Source organism: Oryx dammah, unplaced genomic scaffold, assembly GCF_014754425.2.
Source record: "Oryx dammah isolate SB20612 unplaced genomic scaffold, SCBI_Odam_1.1 HiC_scaffold_2, whole genome shotgun sequence".
In the NCBI taxonomy this organism is placed as follows: domain Eukaryota; kingdom Metazoa; phylum Chordata; class Mammalia; order Artiodactyla; family Bovidae; genus Oryx; species Oryx dammah.
In genome coordinates this window covers 24,480,406-24,505,632 of record NW_024070186.1, presented here as the reverse complement: position 1 = coordinate 24,505,632, position 25,227 = coordinate 24,480,406, and the positions used below count along the sequence as shown (strand labels likewise).

Genomic DNA, 25,227 nt, shown 5'->3' with positions numbered 1-25,227 from the left:
CCATCATGGTTATCTGGGTCATGAATATCTTTTTTGTATAGTTCTTCTGTGTATTCTTGCCACATCTTAATATCTTCTGCTTCCTGTTAAGTCCATACCGTTTCTGTCCTTTATTGTGCCCATCTTTGCATGAAATGTTCCCTTGGTATTTCTAATTTTCTTGGAAACATCTCTAGTCTTTCCCATTCTATTGTTTTCCTCTATTTCTTTGCACTGATCACTGAGGAAGGCTTTCTTATCTCCCCTTGCTGTTCTTTGGAAGTCTGCATTCAGATATATATATATATATATCTTTCCATTTCTCCTTTCCCTTTCCCTTTTCTTTTCTCAGCTGTTTGTAAGGCTGCCTCAGACAACCATTTTGCATTTTTGCATTTCTGTTCCTTGGGGATGGTTTTAGTGTACTTATCATCTCTCTTAATAATATACAGAATTGGAAATCTAGCTTTGTCTGATTCCAAAATTTGGACGCCCACTGTGGAACATGTTGCTTTTTGAACATAGAAATTTCGTTCTCTTTTGAATCATTTGGATTGGCTAAGTTTCCATGTGATCCTGAATGCATTTTGATTACCAACATCTACTCCAAGTTAATGGCTTTATTATATTGCCCTAGTAAAGAGCAACCCCAGGACACATGACTATCATTTTGCCTTTGTTTTAAACATTAATCCCTTTATCATGTTTTCCTAACTGCTCTTTCTGGAATATAAAAGACATTTAGTAAATATTTGCTAAATAAATGAGTGATAATACTTTATTATGAAGTTAGATTTTTTTTGAAGAAAGGAGAAATTAGCATACCCTTCTTTAATTAAAATCATAGGCTAAAAATTATCTCACAGTGCCACAGGTATGATTGTAGGAAATATTTCATGTTGAACCAGAATTGATAACACATTTGAAAAAGGTGTAGACTTACTCTCACCTAACTAAGGGGTTTTAGTGCATTTTTAGTTAAATGCAAGTATAATATAATTACTTGGTTCTGTCTTATGTCAAATTACAGTATGAAATTGAATGGTTAAGTGAAAATCACTTTCGTTTTCATATAGACTTGAAAATCTAACTTTTGTGAAAATCTAACTTTTGTGACATGGAATTGACTGTTTGTGTTTTGATTTTATTTGTATTTCTGAAGCAAGGAGAAGTCAGACTGAAGTGTTTGAAAGCTCTACAAAGTCTGTATACTAATAGAGAATTATTCCCCAAGTTGGAGCTATTCACTAACCGATTCAAGGTAAGAATGACTTCTTTTCTTTTTCACTTTAAAAATGCTTGTTATAGCTAGCTTAGCAAATGGCATTACCATACCAAGTGTAGCTCATATTCTTTACTACATGCTCTTTAAATAGACCTGTATTAAATAGATTAATCTCTGCTTTAAAAAAGATATTGCCAACATGAGGTCTTATTTATTACCTTCAATGGAAAGCTCTCCTGCTTAAAATAAGATTTTTTTCCTGGACATCTTTTTATATTGATTTTGCAAGGTAAGGTTTGGCTCTTTGTTAGAGAATGCTAGTTGATGAAAATTATAAACATTTACAACACCTCCTGTGTGTGCATAGGACTGTGATGATAACATTTGAAAAGGAAAACTTCCCATTTAATCTAATCATCATTAGACTAATCTATCATTACTCTTCCATCATCTCCCCCCAAAACATTACCTCAGATCTGTCTCAGCTTTTTTTCTGTTCATAGTTGGTTTGACTTATAACTTTTCTTCAGGATCGCATTGTATCAATGACACTTGATAAGGAATATGATGTTGCTGTTGAAGCTATTCGATTGGTTACACTAATACTTCAGTAAGTATAATATTTTAATTTAGTCTGTTAAAATATTAATGTTGTTTCCCAGCATTATTAGTGCCTTTCACATATATAATCCTAATGTGTATTCTTATTACTTTCGGTTTTGCTTTCTTATTTTAAGGTTAGGTTTGAAACAAAATGTTTTCTCTTTGTTTTTTATTTTGAATATTTTCTATTTCCTCTATGTAAAAGTTCTTTTATGCAATCCAGAAAAAGTATCAATGAAGTAACATTGTTATTGTTTAATCTCTAAGTCCTGTCCAACTCTTTCGCAACTCCGTGGACTGTAGCCTACCAGGCGCCTCTGTCCATAGGATTTCCCAGGCAAGATTACTGGAGTGGGTTGCCATTTCCTTCTCCAAGGGATCTTCCCAACCCAGGGATTGAACCCACATTTCCTGCATTGGCAGGTGGGTTCTTCTGTTTAAAGAGAGAGAGAAATTGAGAAAGAAAAGACTTAAAAGGGTTAGGTTTTTCAAATACACTTCTTTGGAATGGTACAGAAGTAAAAGAAAGGAAGCAAGGTGATTAAATTATGTCATTAATATGATATAGATTTTTAAATAGGAATAGTTTCATATATAGAACTAACTAAAAGCCAGGAAGAATCTGTATGAGAAAATGAAAGACCTGACAAAGTCATAACAAATCCTCCACTTCCTATTTTGTGATGCTATATCTGTCATACACCAAATATCATGTATGCCAGGGTCTATTGTTGTTTTGGTTTCTTTTTACCTCTTTCTGCTGTACTACCATATTCTTTATTATTGTGGCTTTATATTCTAGTAGATGTTGTGTGTTTATAAATATGGCCTCTTACTGATCAGTACCTTCTTTGCCTTTCTTTTTAAAATGCACTTAGCTACTTTTTTCTTTATGAATTTTTAAGGTGCTTTTGTCTAATTCCTCAGAAACTTTGGTTGGGAGTTTAAATTTTAAAACTGCATTTAGGAACTTCCCTGGCAGTCCAGTGGTTAAGACTTTGTACTTTCACTATAGGGACAAGGGTTTGATCCCTGGCTGGGAAACTAAGATCTTATAGTGGCGTGGCCAAAGAAAAAAAGAACTGCATTTAATTTTATGATAAATTTAGGAGAGAATGGAATTTTTTATAATTATATATATCATTTATACATGAAAGTGATATATTCCTTTATTCAGATCTCATTAAGTCTTGTATAAGGTTTAAATTTGTTTTGTAGCAGTAGCATACATTGTTTACTGGGTTAATTCTTAAATACTATATGTTCTTTTTGTTATGTGATAAATATTTAGTTTTAAAATATTTTCTACTGAATTATTGCTAAGATAGAGAACCTTAATTTTCATGTTTGTCTTTTGTGTGCAGCATATTAGAACTTTTATCCATGTTGATGGTTTGATTTTTTTGAATTTACTATGTAGATTATTTTATGATGTGAAGACGATTTTAGTTCTGTCTTCTCCTCTTCTAATTTTAAAACTTTTGTTTCACTTTCTTGTCTAATTCCATTAGCCCAGATATTGAGCATTACAAAAATATCCCTGATAGTGGATTTTTTTGTTCTTTTTCTAGGAAGGCATCTAAAGTTTTTTGTTTCTGCAGTTACTGAGATAGGTTTTTGATATGAAAAATGTTCTTTTGTAGTCTCAGTTTTCTGGGATTTTCTTTTTTTACATAGATGAGTCTGAATGAAATTGATGGATTTGTTTAATGGTAAACCACATATGCATTTCTAAACTAAATCCTGTTTGAACGTGACATATTTGTTTTCACTATAATTTGCTTAAATGCAGTTCTATGTTTTATTTAGGGTTTTGATAGTTGTGTTATGTATAACTTTGACATTTTTTTCTTTTCTTTATCCAACTTTGAAATCAGGGTTATATGTATACTCTTTGTAAATTATCATCAGTAATTTCTCACCCTTTTTCTGTTCTGAAATAACTTTTCTATGACAAAGATTAATTTCTTCTTGAAAGTTTGAGAGAATTCTCTTGTTAAAGCCATATCAGTTTTAAGTTTCTTTTGAGGAGAAGTCTTTGATCATCATTCCTACTTCTTTAATTGTTACCTATCTAAGTTAATCTTTATTTCCTCATATTAATTTTGGCTTTTTATAAGCTTTTGAAAATATTATCAGTTTTATCACAGTTTTCAACTTTATTGTTTTATTGTTTATGATCTGTTTATTCATAAAACTTTTGCTATTTTTCTGTTATTTCTCTTTTTCATCATTTATCTTATTTGTATCCCCTTTTTTTTGATCAGTCATGCCAGAGGTTTGTCCATACTACTGTTCTTTTCAATGAATTAGCTTCTTTAAGCTATTTGTTTATTGTTTCTAAATAATCATGTTTAAAGTACTACTTTCAATTTCACTACTTTACTAGTCTCCTAAAAATTTGGACATGGAATATTTTCATAGACAATCAATGATAAATATTTTGATTACTGTTATGATTTTCAGTTTAAGCATGGATTATTCAGTAGTAATTCCTGTTCTCCCTAGATCAGATTAAAGCTATTCTTTCTATTTTATTGTTTTATTTAAGAAAGTGTTATGCATATTTTGTTCAATATTCTGAATTTTCTAAATATGTATAAAAACAGTACTTATCTGTGTTGCTTATACAGTTATATATTTCTATTCATTACTTTGAATTTATTCAGTATCATCCAAATTATCTATAACTTTACTTTTTTTTGCCTATTTTTTCAGAAGGATGTGTTAGAGTCTTCAACTACTATCTTATCTTTTCTTACACACTGTTGTTTGATATACTTCACAGTATATAAATCAGTAGCTCTCTATTCATGATTTGTACATCTTCTGATGGTATTCACTTTATCATTATATCTCTTTCTTCTTTGTCATTTATGAAGATTGTGACTACTATGACAAGTAATTATAATCTAAGTGTGAATTTTACAAGCTTATCAATGTCTTTCCCTTGAACAAAAAATAACCTCATTCCACCCACTCATCTTTTTCATTGAAATTGTCTAGAGTTTAAAATCTGTTAAGGATTACTTTTTTACCCTTTTTTTTTTTTTTTTGCTTTTTTTTTTTTTTTAATTTAGTTTAAATACTTGCTCATTCAGGCAAGTGTTAACTGCTTTGATATTTTCAATACTTCTTCTCTTACCTTCAAGGAAGAATAATTCTCTCATTTGTTATTGTTTAGTCGCCCAGTCACGTCCCATTCTTTGTGACCCTGTGGAGTGCAGCATGCCAGGCCTGCCTGTCCCTCACCATTTCCCAAAGTTTGGCAAGTTCATGTCCATTGGATTGGTGATGCCATCCAGCCATTTCATCCTCTGACACCTTCTTCTTCTTCTGCTCTCAGTGTTTCCCTGCATCAGGGACTTTTCCAAGGAGTCGGCTGTTCGTATCAGATGACCGAAATACTGGAGCTTCAACTTCAGCTTCTCTGATAGCTCAGTTGTTAAAGAATCTACTTGCAATGCAGGAGACCCCGGTTTGATTCCTGGGTTGGCAGGATCCTCTGGAGAATGGATAGGCTACTCACTTCAGTATTTGGGGGCTCCCCCTGTGGCTCAGCTGGGAAAGAATCTGCCTGCAATGTGGAGACCTAGGGTCTATCCCTGGGTTGGGGAGATTCCCTGGAGAAGGGAAAGGCTACCCACTCCAGTATTCTGGCCTGGAGAATTCCATGGACTGTATCGTCCATGGGGTCCCAAAGAGTCGGACATGACTGAGTGACTTTCACTATGCTCAGCTTCAGCGTCAGTCTTTCCAGCAAGTATTCAGGGTTGATTTCCCTTAAGATTGACTGGTTTGATCTCCTTATTGTCCAAGAGACTTTCAGGAGTCTTCTCCAGCACCACAGTTCAAAGGCATCAGTTCTTTGGTGCTCTGCCTTATTTACAGCAGTCTCTCATAGGCTCCTCCAATATTATATTTTCCAGCTAGTTTACTTCCTTAAAGAGTGTTTTTCAAACTATCTGATACCTTGTTTGGCTAAAAAAAAAATCATACTTTCATCTTGAATTTAGAAAGTAGTTTGGCTAGTTTCAAAAGTCTATTTTTAAGATTCTTTTCTGTGTTTTCATTGGAGGAAATAAGGGCAGAACATATCTTATATAAAAAGTACAGTTATGGCCCTCCAACTGTGTCAGATGATCTAATTCATTAGATAACTTTGGTCCTTTTCTGGATTCCTCAGAGAGCTCTCCCTGTTGCAGGAGAGGGAGGTGTCATCCTGAGACCCACAGAAGTCCTTAGGATGGACCTCCAAGTGAGGGTCGTTGGCAACCCACAGGAAGAAATTAGGAGGGAACCATAGTAAAGGGAAAGCAAGTTTATTTAGTGATACACCTTCCATAGACAGAGTGCAGTCTGTCTCAGAAGGCAAGAGCCACCCCAGGGCACAGGGTCCTCTGGGAAAGTGAAATAGGCCCAGGGGCATGGGGACGTACTTTTTTTGGGTTAAGTGATTTCATAGGCTAATGACTAGGAGAAATATTCTTGCTATTTAGGGGAAGGGTGAGGATTCCCCAAAAATTGGACCACTGCCCACTATTTTTGGCTTTTTTTGGTCCTTTTCAGAACTGACATGGTGTGAAAGGAGTGCTTTTTAGTATTTCGGTGAAGGTATTATGAGCTAAAGGTCAATAACTGTACTATTCTGAAAGCCACCTTGGTTTCAGCTGGCTCCAGCCTGTCCAGCATGCCAGCAGGTGCTCCCCATCATCATCATCTCACATTTGTGTCCTGCCCTTTTCCCTCCTATCTTATCCCCGCTTTGGGTGTTTATGACAGTGGTTCCCCACAGTGGGTGATGCTTCCTCTGGCTGTTTACTTTGTGATTCAGCACCTGGCTTTCGGTTTCCTCTCTGAGCTGCTTGCCCTGTATATGGCCTTGCTGGGCAAGATGTCTTTTAAAACTATCCAGGCTGGCTCTCTTTAATTATTTCATGTCTGGCCTAAAGGAAACTTGGAGGAAGTATGAATTTCTACTCATTATATTGCTCTGTCTCCTGATTTCTACTTATATGGTGAGGTTCACAAACTAACTCTCCAGTCTCTTACAGCACTGCATGAAATAATCTGGCCTTATTTTTCTTGGCTTGTGAGATGTCTACCAAAACTTCCTCAAAATAACAAGTTAAAGTCACCTTTAACATCCTGTTGTACTATCTTTAAATTCTTTTTCTCTCCATCTGTTTATTTTTCTTTTGGTGTAGATTATTTCCTTTCCCTTATGAGCTTGGATTACTGAGAAATCTTAATTTTTTTTTCCTATGAGTTTAACTTCATCCTGAGGATGTTAGTTCATTAAGCTGATTTATATACATATAATTAAGTGGTTAAAACTTAGGCCTTGTTGAGAGGGGAAAAGAGTGAACTTTAAATTAAACTGCTTCTAATCTGTCTCCCATCCTTGATATCCAGCTCTTTTTCATTGAAAACTAAAGTTTGTTCCTTATACTATGACGCAACTACATTATTTTGCTGCAAAGGTCATTCTAATTTATATTCATGTGACAGATCCCTCAGTCTCCTTCTAATCTCTGAGGCATCTCCAGAAATGAATTCTGTGGAATGAGTTTATACTGCTACATCTTGTCAAGAACCTGTACAGCCCAAACATTTTGTACCCCATCTAGTCATTAATCTTTAATCCTTTCAGATGTTTTTAACCATGTTAATAGTAAGGAAATAGATATTCCCTCTTTGGGAAAAAAATACTTAAAGATGCATTCCAGCAAACCAATAAAAGTTGAAACCTTCAGACTGCATGAAAAGAAAGACAGCAAATTTGCATTAGTAAAGGAGTGATTATGACTAGTAAATCATTTTATATAGAAAGAAGACTAAATAGTATTGTAAATATTGTGATAAACTATAAAATAGACAATTCTGGCAAGAGTGACATAGCTCAGTAACAATTAACTATGAAACGGGTGAATATATGACTAATGTCTGTGAACAAAAAAACTTATGCATGTTTAAAGAAACTGAGCTAAATTGGGCTAATATATATCCCAAGGTATTAAGAGTCATTGTCTATAGGTGTGTATGGGAAGAAGTGTGGACCTTTTATTTTTTTATTTTATCTGTATTTTCTGAATTTTATTTAACAATTGAAGTGCCCTTTATAGTTAAAGAAAAATATTATTTTCAAACTCAACTAAAAAGAGTGGAAAAATAAAATCAGTATACCTTGAGCTTTTATAAAGAACCATACAAAATTTTGATAAAGGTAGAACTGACAGTAAACATTTGTTTTGGCTCAGTTTTACTTTTCTGAATTTTTCAGTGGAAGTGAAGAAGCTCTTTCCAATGAAGACTGTGAAAATGTCTACCATTTGGTGTACTCAGCACATCGCCCTGTTGCTGTGGCAGCTGGAGAATTCCTTCACAAAAAGTGAGCTAATTCTCTATGAAACAAGTTTCACTTTTCTGTTTTTGTTTTGTTGTTGTTTTATAGTTAGTAAAAGAAAGAGTGACTGAACGTAGTGCTAGAAGTGGCCACTGCAAATTCTGTGGGCTGTAACATTCTGACAGCCTACATACACATCATGAGTCACATCCCTGAGAAAGATGCCCCTTGTGACGTATTCCTTTGATCTAAAATCTAAAAGGACAGTCCTCAGCTAGTCAGCTCCTTGTAAATGGAGATGGCAGAAGTGCTTTAAGTTTATAAAGACTCACCTAAGTAATTGAAATTTTATTTCATCAAATTGTTTTCCCTTTTAAAATTCTGTGTTCTCATCTTAACTTCCCAATACTAGTAATCTAAAATTATCTTCAAAATACCTCCCAAATTTTCAGGGCTTTTTTTTTCATCTTATTAGGAGGAGGATTATTTTAATCAGTAATCTGTAATGATAGTAAAAATATGTATGCAGCTACAGTTTAATTTCAAAGCAAAATCTCATCCAATTTTTTGACAAAGCATAGAGCTAATGAGAGTTTTTTGATGTAATTAAACATCCTTATGAAATATATTTTTAATCATGGTCTCTACTATATATATTCTATAATTTATTAATTCATTCTTAAAATATAAGCATATTCTTGGGCAGGGGGATGCTTTGCTGTGTTTTTGTTTTTATTCATAGATTTAACTTAGTGACTTTGACAGGTTAACCCAGAGGTCTTTTACATGTAGTGATTTGTAATTATGTGTGATTATGCTAAGCACAAATATAAATCATGCACTGGGCAACTGTTGTACATGGGTGATTAACTTTGATAATGAGCAAGCGTGGCCCTCCATCTAGCATCAGCATCTTGGTGCTGCAATCACAAACTGCTCTTTACTCAGTGGTAAAGTGACTCTTGCTTATAACTATTATATATTTGTCTCACTGTCTCTTTGTAAACCTGTTTCTTTGTGGACAGCCACCAAGTAGGCTAAGATTGAGAGTGTTCAGCTGTCATAGGAGTCAGCAAAGCACAAGGAAGCGCCACACATCCAGTGTGCTTAGCCACTCAGTCGTGTCCAGCTCTTTGGACTGCAGCCTGCCAAGTTCCTCTGTCCATGAAATTTTCCAGACAAGAACACTGGAATGGTTTTCTGTTTCCTCCTCCAGGGGATCTTTCCGATCCAGGGATCGAACCTGATCTCCTGTGTCTACTGCATTGCAGGTGGATTCTTTACTAGCTGAGCCATTGAGGAAGCCCCTCTTTACTCAGTGATACCTCTCAAAACAAGAAAGAGCTATTTCTATGTAAAAAAATATTTATTTAAGAAGGAAGCTGGCTAGTAGTGCATGCTGCTAATGAAAGTGAAGAAGTCAGAATTTTCAGACGTGGCTTTTACAGTAAGATGTGACCCTGACTCATTGGCTAATATAAAATAGTGCTATTTCCGTATTTATCTTGAGGTATTGTCTGTCACGAGTATCAAGGGTATATTGTAGTCTTAATTTCCCTTTTTTTTTTTTATTATATTCTAGTTAGTCTCTTTTTTAACTTTTCAAAAGGAATTTTAGAAAGAACTTATTGCTTCTGTATATTTAGAAAGAATGTATTGCTTCTGTAGTTTCAAAGAAAAGATAGATTTTAAAAGGTTCATTATCTACAGAATGGAAGCCATTCATGGCAACACTGGAATCAGAAAGAGCCCTTGGATATATGTAATTTTATCTGTACTGTATTTGTCTAAGTTTGAAACATTTACTAAAATTTTTTAAATTTAACATTTCATATAAATATCTACCAAAGTAAGCCTCCATTATTTTTTTTTTTATTTGAGAAAATGGAGTCAGTTCCTATGCAAACAGAAGCTTTGCCTTATAAGTGTCTTTTATTCCCCTTCCCTGGAAATACTCAGTTGGAGAACTTTTGAAAAAGCTAATCTTGTTTACCATTTTCCTACCATTTAATATTGTGATCTTTTAAAATCTGTTAAGTAAACTGTAGACTCAGAATTCCATGATCAAGTTTGGTTTTTTTTGTTTGTTTTTTACAAAAAGAACATGCACATACACTTAGTCTGTTTTTTAGTCTAAACACTGAAATTTATATACTGAAGGAGAAGCTTAAATTCATATCCATGTAAATTTGTAATATTCTTATTTTGTAACTTATTTCCAGATTGTTTAGCAGACATGACCCACAAGCAGAAGAAGCATTAGCAAAGAGAAGGGGGAGAAACAGTCCGAATGGGAACCTTATTAGGATGCTTGTCCTTTTCTTTCTTGAAAGTGAGGTAAATTTTTAACATAGCTCTTTATTTTGTTGTATTAGATTACATTTTAAGTAAAATTGTCATTTAATCATTGTAATTAGTAATTTTTTAAATCAAATTGAAGATAAGACTTTTTCTTACAAAGTTGCCTTCATGGATATTTTAAATTTTTTGGCTATGCTGCACAACTTGTGGGATGTTAGTTCCCTGAGTGAAAACCCATGTCCTAACCATTGGACCACCAAAAAATTCCTTAGCTCCAAAGATTTGATTCCATGATAATGGGATCAGTACTCTACATTTTTTGGGAATATGTGTGCAGATATAGATTAACACTGAATATAGGTTAGCAGTTTTTAAAGTTTTATAGTACTGCATTGCAATACAGCATACTCTTTTTGTTGCTTTTTGTTTTTCTTGTAGCTTTTCTTTTTACCTGTAGCTTTTAAATTACATTATTTAGGGAATTCCCTGCAGAGGGCCCAGGTTCGATCCCTAGTCAGAAAACTAAGATCCTACAAGCTGTGTGGTATGGCCAAAATAAAAAGAAAAATTATATTATTGAAACAGTATATGAACATTTTCAAGCTGTCAAACCACTGGTTCTATCTTGTTTGAAAGTTAAGTTATTTAAGGAAAAGGAAAAATATGAATTTGAATGTAAATTAGTAGTAGTGCAAGCTCATGCAGCATTTCCATGTCAGTTTATCAAACAGTTAACGTCCATAACATACTATCTATCAAAATCTGCACATGTGAACTTTAGTTTGCCCATTTAAATGTTCTTTAATGTTAGAACTGTATTTCCAACTGCTGGTATAACATGGGGGGATAGCAAACTTATACCTGAAGCTCTGAATGAACAAACTTGTTGGCTTAGAAATGAGTGGGAATAGAGTTGTAAATAAAGGTAGCAAAAACCTAGAAATCTAGGACCCTGAACTTTACTTGGGGAAAGAGTATTTTTGGTTTGTATGGGAATGTCTAGGAATAAGAGAAACGTAAGAGACTGTATGACTGCTCAAGTTTGAAAGTGCTGGAGATACTCTGTAGAAATGAGGAATTGAGAGACAAACAGGTAGTCTATAAGAAAATTAAGATCAGACAGAGATGTAAGGATTAGTGGAAAGAGTGGGGTTAGGGCAAAGCAGAACCAGGAAAGTGAAGGAATTGCTGATATTTTTTAAGTGAGTTGGGAACAGAGAAAGAATACAGTCAAAATGAAACCAACTGGAGAGTTGCATTTGTGTAAAGGATGTGTTTGAGAAAAGTGTATTAAATATGTATACAGATTTTGTGGAGATCTTCTTAAAATGCCAGTTCTAATTCAGTTACTCTTGAGTTGGAATCTGAGATGCTACTTTTTGTTTATGCTTCTGGACCAGAAGTCCAGGAACCACTTGGATAGCAAGAGTCCAAAGCATTATTTTCTTAACAAAGCAAGTGTGGATATTATCATGGAGTAAAATATAGATGCTTATGAATGTTTAAGGTAAAACACTAAAAACTCAGTAAATATCACACCTGTGATGGACTATTCAAATTAAACCCTTAACCCTTTAAGTTTTAAAGAAATGAGATTAAAAGTATTTTGCAACAATCAAGTCCTATTTAAAATTTTGACTTTAATAGTAACAGTAGTATCAAAAATTGATAGGGATAAGATACACATATACTATTAAACTACTGAAAAGTTTGGGGAATATGATGATCAGATTAGTTGAACTTGATTATTAATTAAAAGAAAATGTTTTGCATCTCTGAAAGTCCAAGGACTTTACTTTTTTGATATATTAAAAGCCACAAGTACTTAGTTTTACAGTTTCATCCTCTATTCATAGCAGTAATTTGTGATGTGTATTACTGCTCTATTTTTGAAATGGTATTACTGTTTTATGTGTTTGCTGCTCTTTACTAAAATGTTACAAGAACATTAAAATATATTTCCCAGTTGTCTTCTGTGACATTCTTGTCAGCTGCGAAAACAACTGCAAATCGTAGTTAAGGGTTTCTGGTTGATTCGTGATCATAATATTGGTGTTTATGGTCTCCTGTTTTACAGAAAGCATTGTTTGTTAAAATCTCTCTTCTTATTTTGTAATGCTAGCTAGCGTACACCTGGAGTTGAATGCTTATTAAACCCATATTCTTGTAATATGATGGGATTCTGATTATACCTTATTCTGAATTCCTCTGGTTTTACTATAATGTGAGTTTTTAGTAATATTTTAGTCATAGGCTCATAAAAAGTTGAATTGAAAGAAACCTTAGAAATCATAAAAGTAGAATAAGTCTAGCTTATAGTTGAATTATCAATCAGTTACCTATCATTGACTGAACTGATTATCTTTCCTATTCCTTTGTTTTACTGGGATGATGTTGTTGTTCTTTACTTGGTAAGCCCTGTCCAACTCTTTGCAACCCTATGGACTGTAGCCCGCCAGGCTCCTCTGTCCCTGGAATTTCCTGGGATGTTAGGTAGTAACATTTTAATAATAGAATTGTAAAATATTGAATTGAAACAGGTTTGAAGTCCATAGGGTCTTCCTCTTTTATATATGAATTATAGGTGAAATAAGATTTAAGAGATCTACCTAAATTAGTTTTTCTCTTTTTGTACCAAAAAGTGGCATTTTTAAGCCATCACAACTTTTTTAGCAGTCATTGGCTTCAAGTGAAAAAATACCTAGTGTATTTGAGATTGTCTCTGTTGTTTGAAATACATGCCAAATAGTAGGATAAATGGTACTTGCGTATGATAAGCCCAGATATCCCTGTAGGTTGTATGACCATAATACTTATTATACAAACTTTTGAAACTGATGCTTTTCAGAGTGACGAGGATGCTGTTAATAATTATTCCAAAGCAGTTAATCATAACCCAGAACATTTCCGGACAACCTAGAAGTATTGTAACTGTACTTCTAGGCATATAGAATAATAAGGCCAATTATGGCAGTCATTTAAGACAGAAAGTTAACAGATATATTATGAATATAACAACCAAGAAATCCCCCCCAGAATAACTTTTTCTTGTGTTTTATTTTTTTTAATGTGTTCTTCAAGATTACCAAAGCTGACTCTGTTTCAGCAGAGAATAAACCCAGTATAAGAGTATTTGCAAATTTAGGCTTAATTATTTAGAATGGTTATTTGCACTGTAAATAATTTTTCATAAAAGGAACAAGTGTAAGATTCCGTTATACTGTGAGCTCGTTTACAGTATTAACTGTTTGACAGAAGAGTTAACTATTTGACATGAGGTACAATATTTATGAATAACCTTGAAACCAATTAAAAACAAGTGGGAACACACTGAGAAAATTTTAATTAAAGTCACCAGGAAAATGAAATTAGTTTGTTATATACAAGATTAGAGGAAATTCTATAAAATAAATTATGCTTAGATACAGCAGGGTAAAATTCACCCCACATAAATGTAATTTTAATTTATGTATATAATATAATTCTGATTATTTTGCTGTACAATGACTCTTTATTCATTAATGAGCAACCTTTTTTGTTCATCTGTTTCAAAGAAATACAAAGAATGCTTGCACAACCTGATTTTCATGCTGTTTTTATAAAATTTTGATACCAAAAACTGTTTTTAGAAAGTAAATTTTTGTTTCATTGTTAGGGTTCCAGATCCTTTTTAATCCCAGGGCTTCTTTATGGCCATTGAGAATGCCTCAAGACCTTTCTTCTTAATAGCTTCATCTTTCACTTACAGTAGAAGATCCTTGGTATGAATTGTCTGAAAGACTATTGTAACCTTTTACCCTGTTGGCCACATAAAAAACTTTTTTTTTTCCCTCAAACATGGATCTCTACCTGGTATTCTTGTAGAGGTTTGAGAGTAGCAAGTTATTTGGCCATCACAGATGCCCCAAGACAGGAAGATGGTATCATGAATATTATGTCAAGCCAATTCCTGACAGACTATGTTGTACTGATTGTTGTTGCTAATACTGTTGAACTTAAAATTTTTAATTAAAAAATGGGCCAACATATTATCATGCCCTGCTGGTGTACACATTGAGTTTGAAACAAGAGATTATTAGTATTAACAGAATGCATTTTACTAAGCCACCACCTTAGAGTCAGAAAGAGGAAATGGTCTAAGACATTAGCATCTATATTGAGAATATACACACAAAAAATTTCCAGAACAATGACAACATTCCTGAGTTAAATTTTAATATGCTGTCGTTTCAGGCATAGAAAATCATCCTTAAAAATGCCAATACTAAGGGAATCACAGTATTTAAAGCCTTGAATTGTGCCAACAACTCATCCAATTGAAAACCTCAGGCTAAAAATGTCAAAATGAATGAGACATTACCAGTTGACAGAACAATGCAAAGTAAATGATTATGAATTCATTCCAATAGAGTTAAGTAACCCATACCCTCACAGATTCATGGGGTTGCAAAGAGTCAGACACGACTGAGTGACTGAACTAAACTGAACTGACCCTCACAGAAGACAAAAATAGGAGAAAAAAATTTTTGAGACTTTTTTAGTAGAAATCTGAAATACGTTAAAGACAAGAGAGAGCAACAAAGGCTGGTGAAAGGAGTAAGCTATCAGTAATAATTAAGTGACTGCCCTTTAGTGGAGCTTATTCCTCACTTTAGAAGTGCTGGTCCCGGCATTGGGATATAGACATTAGGCTGAGAATCAAAGTTGTGAATAAATACCCCAATAATTTATGCATACCTATAGGGGCAGGAAACTTCTGCACTCAAAATACAAAGTGCATACCGACAATTAGCCTGCCTGACTATATATCCCCCTTCCCACTTCTTCACAACCAAGGAAGCTAGGACCTTGCAATCAGACTCAAGAAAAGCATTCTAGCTACTAGCATTCTTCAGTCTGGGCTCATTAATATATATATATATGTATGTATGCTGGTACCCAAGAAACTCTGAAACCTGAAAATAAAATACCATGAAAAAGAAGCACAAGGCCTGACATATGAAAATTTTTTATTAATGCCCCCAAATACAATAAAAAGTAATTATGAAAGAAGAAGAGAGTTCTTAGAAATTGACATGATTTTCAAAATGTGAGGGAAAGGTGGATCATTAAATGACCTGAATTGACATAACCAAGGATTGGTTATAGATCAAGGGATTTTTTTCCAGGAAGGAATAAGTTTTTTCCAAAGGAGGAAAGAAATTAAAAGTATCAGAGCAAAATTAAGAAATAGGGGGTACAGATTAAAAGTTTATTATGTTATCTAGTAGAAACTTCAAAGAAAACAGAGAATGAAGGGGGCAACTAAACAAAGGATATGTAGTTAAAATGTTTACTACCTTTGTATCCTATATGCAAAGTATTACTTCAGGAAGTTTTTTAGCAAAGTGAAAAATTGATTTAATAACAGAAAAATAAGGAATATAAGAAATATTGGTGAACAAATAAGTCTAGGAATCAAGCTAAACAATATGACTGTTATGCTTAAGGCAAATAAAATTTTTAAATTTACGTGATCATGGTGATGGAAAAAACGAGTTAGGAAAACTCTGCAAGAAGTACATATTAAAAAAAAGAAAAAGAAAATGGCATTAGTAGAGCACAGGGGAAGCAGATGCCAACATCTGTAATCTCAATAAATGTAAATGGACTAACATGCTTTATTTAAAAGGCAGGTTATCATATAGGGTTGAAATAAAGAGATTAAATGTTTACAAATACACCTTAATCAAAAATTTAACACAGAAAGTGAACTGGATAGATACTGGATATAATTAACAAATGCTTATAAAAAGCTGAAGGGGCAATGTCATATATAAGTCCAGAATTCAGAACTGAAAGGGACAGGGAGGATATGTATAGAAGGTATAATCTGCCAAAAATATATTTGTGAACTTTTTATACCTATTCTATAGATATGGTTAAGTGTGTCAAGCATAAACTCAAGTTTACTCAGCATTTTTTAAAATTTTGGTGAAACAGTTTACCATTTTAGCTACTAGTAAGTGTACTTGTTCATTGGCATTAAGTACATTCACATGGATGTCCAGGTGTCACTACCATCAATCTCTAGAACTTTTTCAAAATCTTCCCTATATTGAAACTCTATATCCACTAAATAGTAACTCCATTTCAGCATAGGCTTAGTAGCCTATTAAAAAAACTATTGGTTTTTCTATTTTCTGCTGTTAATTTTCATTTTTGATACCAGGTTGTACACTGTACTTATGCCTGTCACTGTTGGAATGATGTTACTGATGGTCTAGGGATATTTTCCTAGAATATGTGATTTAGAAAGTTTGACTATATCTGGCTGCAAACCTTTGCCCGTCTTCTTTCTGAACAGAGATGCTAATCAGTATTGTCTACTCTGGCTTTGACAAAAAACATGGAGAAACTGTGGATGTTGAGTGTGCATGAGTGTGTACATAGTTTCCTGAGGCATTTCAGGAAACAGAATATGAGATTCAAAATGCAATGGAAATGAAGTATAGAATTCAAGAGGTGAAATGAGGCAGAGCTTTAAATAGGTCATCAAAATTTACATAGAAGTTAAGAATAATGATAGAATTAGGAATGAGGAAGAAAAGCAACTCACCTGCCTAATGTACCAAGATATCAGTAGATAACCAGTAGGTCTACTAAGGTGACTTTCACATTTTCAGACCCCTCCTCACAATGTAAAACTATTTTCACTCACAAATACAAGAACATATGACTGATAAAATAGTACTTAACATTCTATATGCTATACACTCTTTTTTAGTGTTTCCTTTTTAAAAAAACTTTGATCTCAACACATTAAATTATATTAACAGCCGGTGAATGGGTTGCAGTCCTAAAGTTTGAGAAATGTTGATCTAGAAGGTGGTTGTCATGAGACTCAAAAGTAGTAGAACTTTCATACAAGGATAGAGAAGTTAATTTTAAGTAGCGGAAACTAGTACATGGCCAACACTTCTACTTACCTTTTCTAAAGAGATTAATATTCTTCAGTTTAGTGACTGACAAGCAGAAAAGAGTTGAGCATGAAATGTTTGATGAGAAACTTGAGAGCGTTTACTGTGGGAACAAGGATTCCAAAGAAAATAGTCAAGTAATAAGCAGCAAAAAGTGAAGGTGTGGTGAAATGACAGATTCATTGAATTAAGTGGAAATTAGAGGGGAAAAGCAGAGATATGGAGTAACTTACATTTTGACCTTTACCAAGAAAACAGAAATAAAAAGTTAGGCTGGTACCAGTGTTGTATGTTTCAAATGAAATTATGGGAGAAGGTACTTGATTTTTTTTTTTTTTAAAGGTTGTTATAGAGAGAGACAATCAATAGTGGCATAAATCCAAATGTAACTTCAGGAAATCTCTTAACTAGTTGTCCTCTCAGTTTACTCATTAAAGATCATGCCATTGGACTAGGAGATCCTTAACTTTACTATTATTTTAAAAAATTGATTGAGTCTATATATTGTATCCCCATTCTCAGTAGTAGAAAGCAAGTGTGTGTGTATGTGTGTGTGTGTTCTGTAAGTGGCTCTTGAAAACATCGTCAACAGCTTTAATTATAAACAGAATGGCTGAATAACTCGATATATTAGTAGTAGTTTCTTCATTAAATGTTCTTCAGTCACATTTGATTTGTTATTTTTAGTTACATGAACATGCCGCCTACTTGGTGGACAGTTTGTGGGAGAGCTCTCAAGAACTGTTGAAAGACTGGGAATGTATGACAGAATTGCTATTAGAAGAACCTGTTCAAGGAGAGGAAGGTACAGTATTTTGATAAGTTGATTTACATATTGTTTTGGGTTCATATTGATAATCATACCATCCTGTATAAAAGACTTCTTAAAAATGAGTATATGCAAGTATATCTGTGTATCTTTTCTTCAAAGAGAACAGTTTGTTTCCTGTAACAAGCAAAGGTGTCTTAATAGTATCTAACATCTATCTATATTAGGATTACAACCATGCATGTCCCATAAGTTTTTAAAACCCTATAAACATCATGGAGCATTCAAGGTTTTCTTTATGCTGATTTCAGATACAAAATACTGACATACTTAACGTAAAAAGAAAAAAAAAATGGTTCATTCGAGTCTTTTTGCTGTATATAAGTACTTGGCCTTTCACATACAAGGTTTAATTAGACCACAATCATCCCATCTTTCGTTACATATATTTTTTAACATTAAAATCAGGAAACCAACAATAAAGTCACTTACTTAGCTGTTCAAGAAATAAGGAGGGAACTTCCCTGGTGGTCCAGTGGCTAACACTCCACACTCCCAGTGCAGGAGGCCTAGATTTGATCCCTCATAGGGGAACAAGACCTCATATGCTGTACCTAAGAGTTCACATGCTGCAACTGAGACCCAGCACAGCCAAATAAATAAATATTAAGAAAAAGAAGAAATACAGAGAAATAATTGCTATACTGATAATTTCTGAAGTATGCATCTTAATGTTACACTTTGTGTAATAACATGAACAGCAGACTGGATATGTATACTTAATAAAACATTCATCTTCAAAAAGCTTATATGAATATTAGCTCCGTAAAGCTAGCAAGGCCTCTTCTGTATAGCTTGTTTTTCAGTCTAGCCCAGAATATTGTTCAGTCAATAAGTCATATCTGACTCTTTGCAACTCTGTGGACTACAGCACACCAGGCTTCCCTGTCCTTCATCATCTCCTGAAGTTTGCTCAACCTCATGTCATTGAGTTGGTGATGCTATATAACCATCTCATCCTCTGTCCCCCACTTCTCCTCATGCCCTCAATCTTTCGCAGCATCAGGGTCTTTTCCAGTGAGTCCACTCGTTGAATCAGGTGGCCCAAGCTTTAGAGCTTTAGTTTCAGCTTTAGTCCTTCCAATGAATATTCAGGACTGATTTTCTTTAGGATTGACTGGTTTGATCTCCCTGCTGTCCAAGGGACTCTCAAGAGTCTTCTCTAGTACCACAATTCAACAGCATCAGTTCTTCAGCACTCAGCCTTTATAGTCCAACTCTCACATCCATACATGACTACTGGAAAAACCATAGCTTTGACTAGACAGACCTTTGTCAGCAAACTGATGTCTGTGCTTTTTAATACACTGTCTAGGTTTGTCATAGCTTTTCTTACAAGAAGCAAGCGTCTTATGATTTCATGGCTGCAGCCGCAGTCCGCACTGATTTTGGAGCCCAAGAAGATAAAGTCTGTCACTGTTTCCATTGTTCCCCATCTATTTGTCATGAAGTGATGGGACCAGTTGCCATGACCTTAGTTTTTTGAATGTTGAGTTTTAAGTCAGCTTTTTCACTCTCCTCTTTCACTTTCATCAAGAGGGTCTTTAGTTCCTCTTCACTTTCTGCCATAAAGTTGGTGACATCTGGATATCTAAAGTTATTGATATTTTTCCTGGCAATCTTGATTCCAGCTTGTGCTTCATCCAGCCCAGCATTTCTCATGATGTACTTGCATGTAAGTTAAATAAGCAGGGTGACGATATACAGCCTTGATGTGCTCCTTTCCTAATTTGAAACCAGTCCTTTGTTCCATGTCCGATTCTAACTGTTGCTTCTTGGCCTGCAAACAGGTTTCCCAGGAGGCAAGTAAGGTGGTCTGGTATCCTCATCTCTTTAAGAATTTTCCACAGTTTGTTGTGATCCACATAGTCAAAGGATTTAGCATGGTCAGTGAAGCAGAAGTAAATGTTTTTCTGAAATTCCCTTGCTTTTTCTATGATTCGGCGGATGTTGGATACTTCACCTTCTTGCATTTCTTTTTATTTGGGATGGTTTTGGTCACTGCCTCCTGTACAGTGTTACAGACCTCTGTCCATAGTCCTTCAGGCACTCTGCCTACCAGATCTAATCATTTGACTCTATTTGTTACCTATGTGGTATAATAATAAGAGATTTGATTTAAGTCATACCTGAATTGCCTAGTGGTTTTCCCCTCAATAGTAGTTAGAAAAATGACTGTTTCATGTAATCTATATGAATTCCTAGAATGGAGATGATACCTTGATGTAAATGAGGCTTGTAATGAACTTTAGAATTGAAAGAAACAGATTCGGATATCTAACTATCCTTTGTTACTTATATCGTCTTTTTTCTGTTCCTTAGATTACCTTTCTTTAAAACATAGATTCTTTTTCTTATTTTCTTAAATAGCTATTGTAAGTATTAAATGAAATAGTTTACTATTGATTCTCTGGTTTTTTTTTTCCCACTTTTCTGTGTGGTTCAGCTCTCTGGTATATAAGAGCAGAATTAGCCATTACCTGCAATAAATTACCTATACTTCATAGTGACCATCCCTTAGTGTTCTTTCCAAGCAATAATGCTAATTCTTAACCACTGGACCACCAGGAAAGTCCTTGGTATTGTTAACTTTTTACTCTCATTTAAGTATATAAAACATGTCATTCAGAAAATAACTACCATGACTGTTAGCCATCAAGGTTTTCTAGATGAATCTGCCTTCTTAAAATAACTGTATATTATTATTAGATTTTCTTTGTGGTTTAAGTTTAGTTGACATTGGATTTAACTTTTAGCCAGTTGGCTTGGTTTGGTTTGATTTGGTTTGGTTTTAACTAGAAAAGCAGATTGTAAAATGGGGTGAAATTTTTAAATCAACCACAATTTTAGGATGTGGTTGAATCTGGAAAGGCAGGGCTGGAGAATTTATTCATAACAAATGCAGAACTGTTTTGAAATCCTGATTCACCTTTTTTTCATACATTTGTCCATATGCATGCTGTACCACATATAAGCTTGATATAGTAAAATGCCATAGTAACTTATTTTCTTAAGACTAATTAGAAGTTAAGTACCTTAGGTAAGGGAAGTTTGTTAGATATTCTAGTGGGTGAAAGTCTAGTTAGCAGTTGCAAATATAGGACTAAAATTTTTTCAGAACAGTTATCAAAGACTACCAATAGAAGTTTAAATCACAACTGCTATATGTCCAAACAAAATTATCAGTCAAAAAGTTAAAATGCACCCCTGAGTGCATAGAAACGCTATTTCCAGTAGCCAAGATGTGGCAACAACCTTAATGTTCATCAACAGATGAATGGATGAAAAAGATGTGGTGCATATGTACAGTGGAATACTACTCAGCCATAAAAAGAATGAATGTCATTTGCAGCTACATGGATGGACCTAGAGATTATCATACTATGCGAAGTAAGTCAGAAAGAGGAAAACAAATACCATATGATACCACTTATATGTGGAATTAAAATATGACACACATGAACTTATCTATGAAACAGAAATGGACTCACAGACATAGAGAACAGACTTGCGGTTGCTGATAGGGCAAGGGGTTGAATTGGGAGTTTGAGACTAGCAGATGCAGATGACTGTATAAAGATGTAGTCACTCAGTTGTGTCCAACTCTTTGTGACCCCATGGACTGTAGCCCACCAGTAGCTCCTCCGTCCATGGGATTTTCCAGGCAAGAATACAGGAGTGGGTTGCCATTTCCTTCTCCAGGGGATCTTCCCGACCCAGGGATCAAACTCTGGTCTTCTGCATTGCAGGCAAACTCTTTACCGTCTGAGCCACCAGGGAATCCCAAATGTATGTAGAATGGATAAACAACAAGGTCCTATTGTATAGCACAGGGAACTGTTAATATATTCAATATCATATCATAAACCATAATGGAAAGAAAAATAATAATAAATCACAACTTCTATAAGACTGCTTTGCAGTGTTTTTAAGAGATGGTAGTTTGTGGGGATATATGTGTACTCTACAGCAAAATCAAATTTCTGGTTAAATTTTTTAGTGTAATGTGAAGGTCTAGATAACAGGTAATCAGGCAAAAACAGGGCCATAGCTAAGTTATTTAACTTCTCTGGGTCTTAGCTTTTTCATTTATTAAGAAAAGTCTTGTTTATTAGATAAACTTCTGTGGTCATTTACGGTTAGAATTCTGTGATCCAGTTGAGGCTGACGTAACGTGGATAAGTGGAATTCTTCAGGCAGTGAGTCATTAATTCAGTTATAATATGAACATATTTGTTGACCACCTTTTATGTGCTGTTATACTAAGCATTGCGAGTGTAGTCTTAAGCAGGGACAGCTCACTGCCCATATGGAGCTTACATTTCAAGTGGGGATGGTAGACCAAAACTAAGTGGTCAGAATAATTTCAAAAGTTAGTAAGTACCTGTGATAGGTGATAACAATAAGAAGGTGTCCATTGTTAGATTGAATCTGAAAAGGAGATTCTAAGGATGTCATCCATGAGCCAGGAATCTAAAGGATATGGGGGTTACCCTTTAGGAAAAAAGAGCTGTCTGGCTAGAGGAAATGGTAACTGCAGAGTATCTATAGCATGAATGATATTGTTATATTCCAGAAGCTGCAATAGCTGGAGCACTGTGGGTCAGCGGCACTAGATGAGATAGAGGCAGAGGCCTGATGATGTAGAATATTTAAGTTCATAAGTGGATTTATTTAGTTCATTGTAAGTGTAATAGAAAGCCACTTGCCAGGGTCCAGCCCCGGTGGATCCAGGGTAATTCGAAGGGGGGACGGAGTTGGTGTCTTAGGAAAGAATTATTTAACTAGAAATATAAAAAGAGATTAGGAAAGAATAGTGTAGTAGGAAAATTAGTGGAGAAAAGAGGCTGATATTTCTTGGTTTACACAGAGAGCTAATAAAGTCTCAAGACAAGAAACGTTCACCGTCTACATTAGGCCACAGGTGCCCGCTTGAATAGTGGAGGGTGCCCTGCCTTGGGCTCCCTCTCGCCTGGGTCTTAGAAGCCCGGGCAAATAAGTAGACAGGGAGAGCCTCTACGTTCCTAGGGATCAGCCTGAAAAAGAGAGAGAGGGAGAGGGAGAAAGAGAGAGAGTTGACACGGGGGAGGCCAAGCTTGTGCAAAAACCCCCTAACTTTATTTTTAAAAGGTGTTTATATACCCTAAGTTTTACATAATGAAAGATACAGAGTCATGCAGGGGCAGCAGTCCTGACCCTTTCTGTATATCTTTTTGTATACAAAGGGTCTCAGGTGATTTACATTATCTTCTGGCCAAGAGGCCTGTTAACACTTTATGGCTCTCTTCCTTAATGAATGTTAATCTCATTTCCCCTGAACTGTTTTTCTTTAATCTGCATCACCCTCAAAGCACTAAAGTTACATCCCTGTAGAACAGTGGTACAGTACAAAGAAGGTACTTACCTCAAAGATCTATGTTGCTACTTGCTTTTTTCTATTAACCAACTATATCAACAAATAAAAGATATGAAAATTTGGCAGCAAGTATTGGCTCAACAAATGAAACCCTTAATCAGTCCTATTCTAATGATTTTGACTCCTCCAAAGCCCCTACATTCCTAGGATGTTTTAAGCTTCCTGTGCCTCTGGCAGTCCAGAGGCCACAAACAATCACATGCGCAGCTGTAAGAGTCGTGTAGGCAGGCTAGAAAGCCATCAGAGGGGTTTTTGGATTGAAACACTCTTATTATGCCCGGGAGACTTATTATCTAAAAGCTCTAAATTAACTTTTTCCAGAAAAAGGTGGTGGGGGGACATCCCCCTGTTAATGTCAGAAAAGTAGGCAAAAAGCACAATGCAGTAAGGCAGGCAGACTCTGGTTTGGGGGCAGAGGCACGAGAAAATTCAGCGAGGCTCCCTTAAGGCCCGACTCCCCTTTGCCTGTCAACTCGCCTTTGCCTGTCTGACCCCTTAACCTCATGACCTTTGCCATGGGCGGTACTCCTCGTGCTGGCTCCCGGCAGCCACTGAAAGATTTTAAACAGGGAAGTGATGTGATCGCATTTTAAGAAAAATGCTTTTTGTCAACATTTTTGGAATAGGCAGAAGATCAATTAGATAACTGTTGCAGTGGTCTCTGTGGGAAATGATAATAAAAATACAAAAGATGAAAATAAATTATAGAAATAAAAAGCCCATGTGAGTTTTTAAAATTGTGGATAGGAAGGGGACAAAAGCAGGAAGAACAAGAGTGAGAGCAAGCTATATAAAAAGGATGGTAAGAGATAACTATACACTATAGAAGGCAAAGTAAAGAGGGTGTTCAAGGGAGCTATGGTTAATAATATCAAATATTGCAGAGGAGGAGAAAAAGGACTGTGCAAAGACCATCAGCTTTAAGTGAAGATTTAGGTCATCAGTGACTTTTTAGTGTTTCTTTTCAGTGGTATTAAGGAGAAAAGCCAGAGTTTAAGGTGATAAGATTGAAATCAATAACGAGGAAATTGAGATGATATGTAAAGAGGTTTCTGAAAACTTAAAAAGTTGTGTACTTATTTGAAAATTCATAGAGCAAACAGCACCCATTCCTTTCTGCCATTGTGGCTATTTGGCTTTCAACTGTGGCTTAAGGCTTGCTTGTTTTCACTTGCAAATTTCAGTTGTTTTGAGGTTGCCATATCAAAATGGATAGTTTCAAATTATACACTAATAAAGCTGATGACGTTAGATACTGTATAAGGTTGGGTTATTCTTCAACACTAATCTATAGATTTTAGTGTATAATAGAAGAGTATTTCTATATTTGATAAGGTTTTCTTTGTCCTCATTTTCCACAGAACTAGATTTTTTTCCATAAATAATAGAAAATGCATTTATTGGGTTGGTGAGAGAATTTGTCAGCCAAACAAACTTTTTGGCTGACCCACTAGTTCATAGTCTTGTCATTCCTTCATCCCTAGCCAAATGTGAAAAAATAAATTCTAGAATCATAAAGAAGAAACTTTGATTGTTTTATTGCATGGGAAGTTTTTTCATATTATTAAG

At 34.8% G+C, this 25,227-nt stretch overlaps 1 protein-coding gene across 2 annotated transcripts in view; it reads left to right on the top strand.

Annotated features, from left to right (window-relative positions):
* STAG1 (stromal antigen 1) overlaps positions 1–25,227 on the top strand; it is a 460,953-nt gene that overhangs the window by 357,171 nt on the left and 78,555 nt on the right. For both annotated transcript variants that reach the window (XM_040233144.1, XM_040233153.1), the window contains 5 exons: positions 1,142–1,240; positions 1,735–1,814; positions 8,091–8,198; positions 10,376–10,490; positions 18,101–18,218. In XM_040233144.1, the coding sequence (XP_040089078.1) occupies positions 1,142–1,240; positions 1,735–1,814; positions 8,091–8,198; positions 10,376–10,490; positions 18,101–18,218 (520 nt within the window). The remainder of the gene's footprint in view (positions 1–1,141; positions 1,241–1,734; positions 1,815–8,090; positions 8,199–10,375; positions 10,491–18,100; positions 18,219–25,227) is intronic.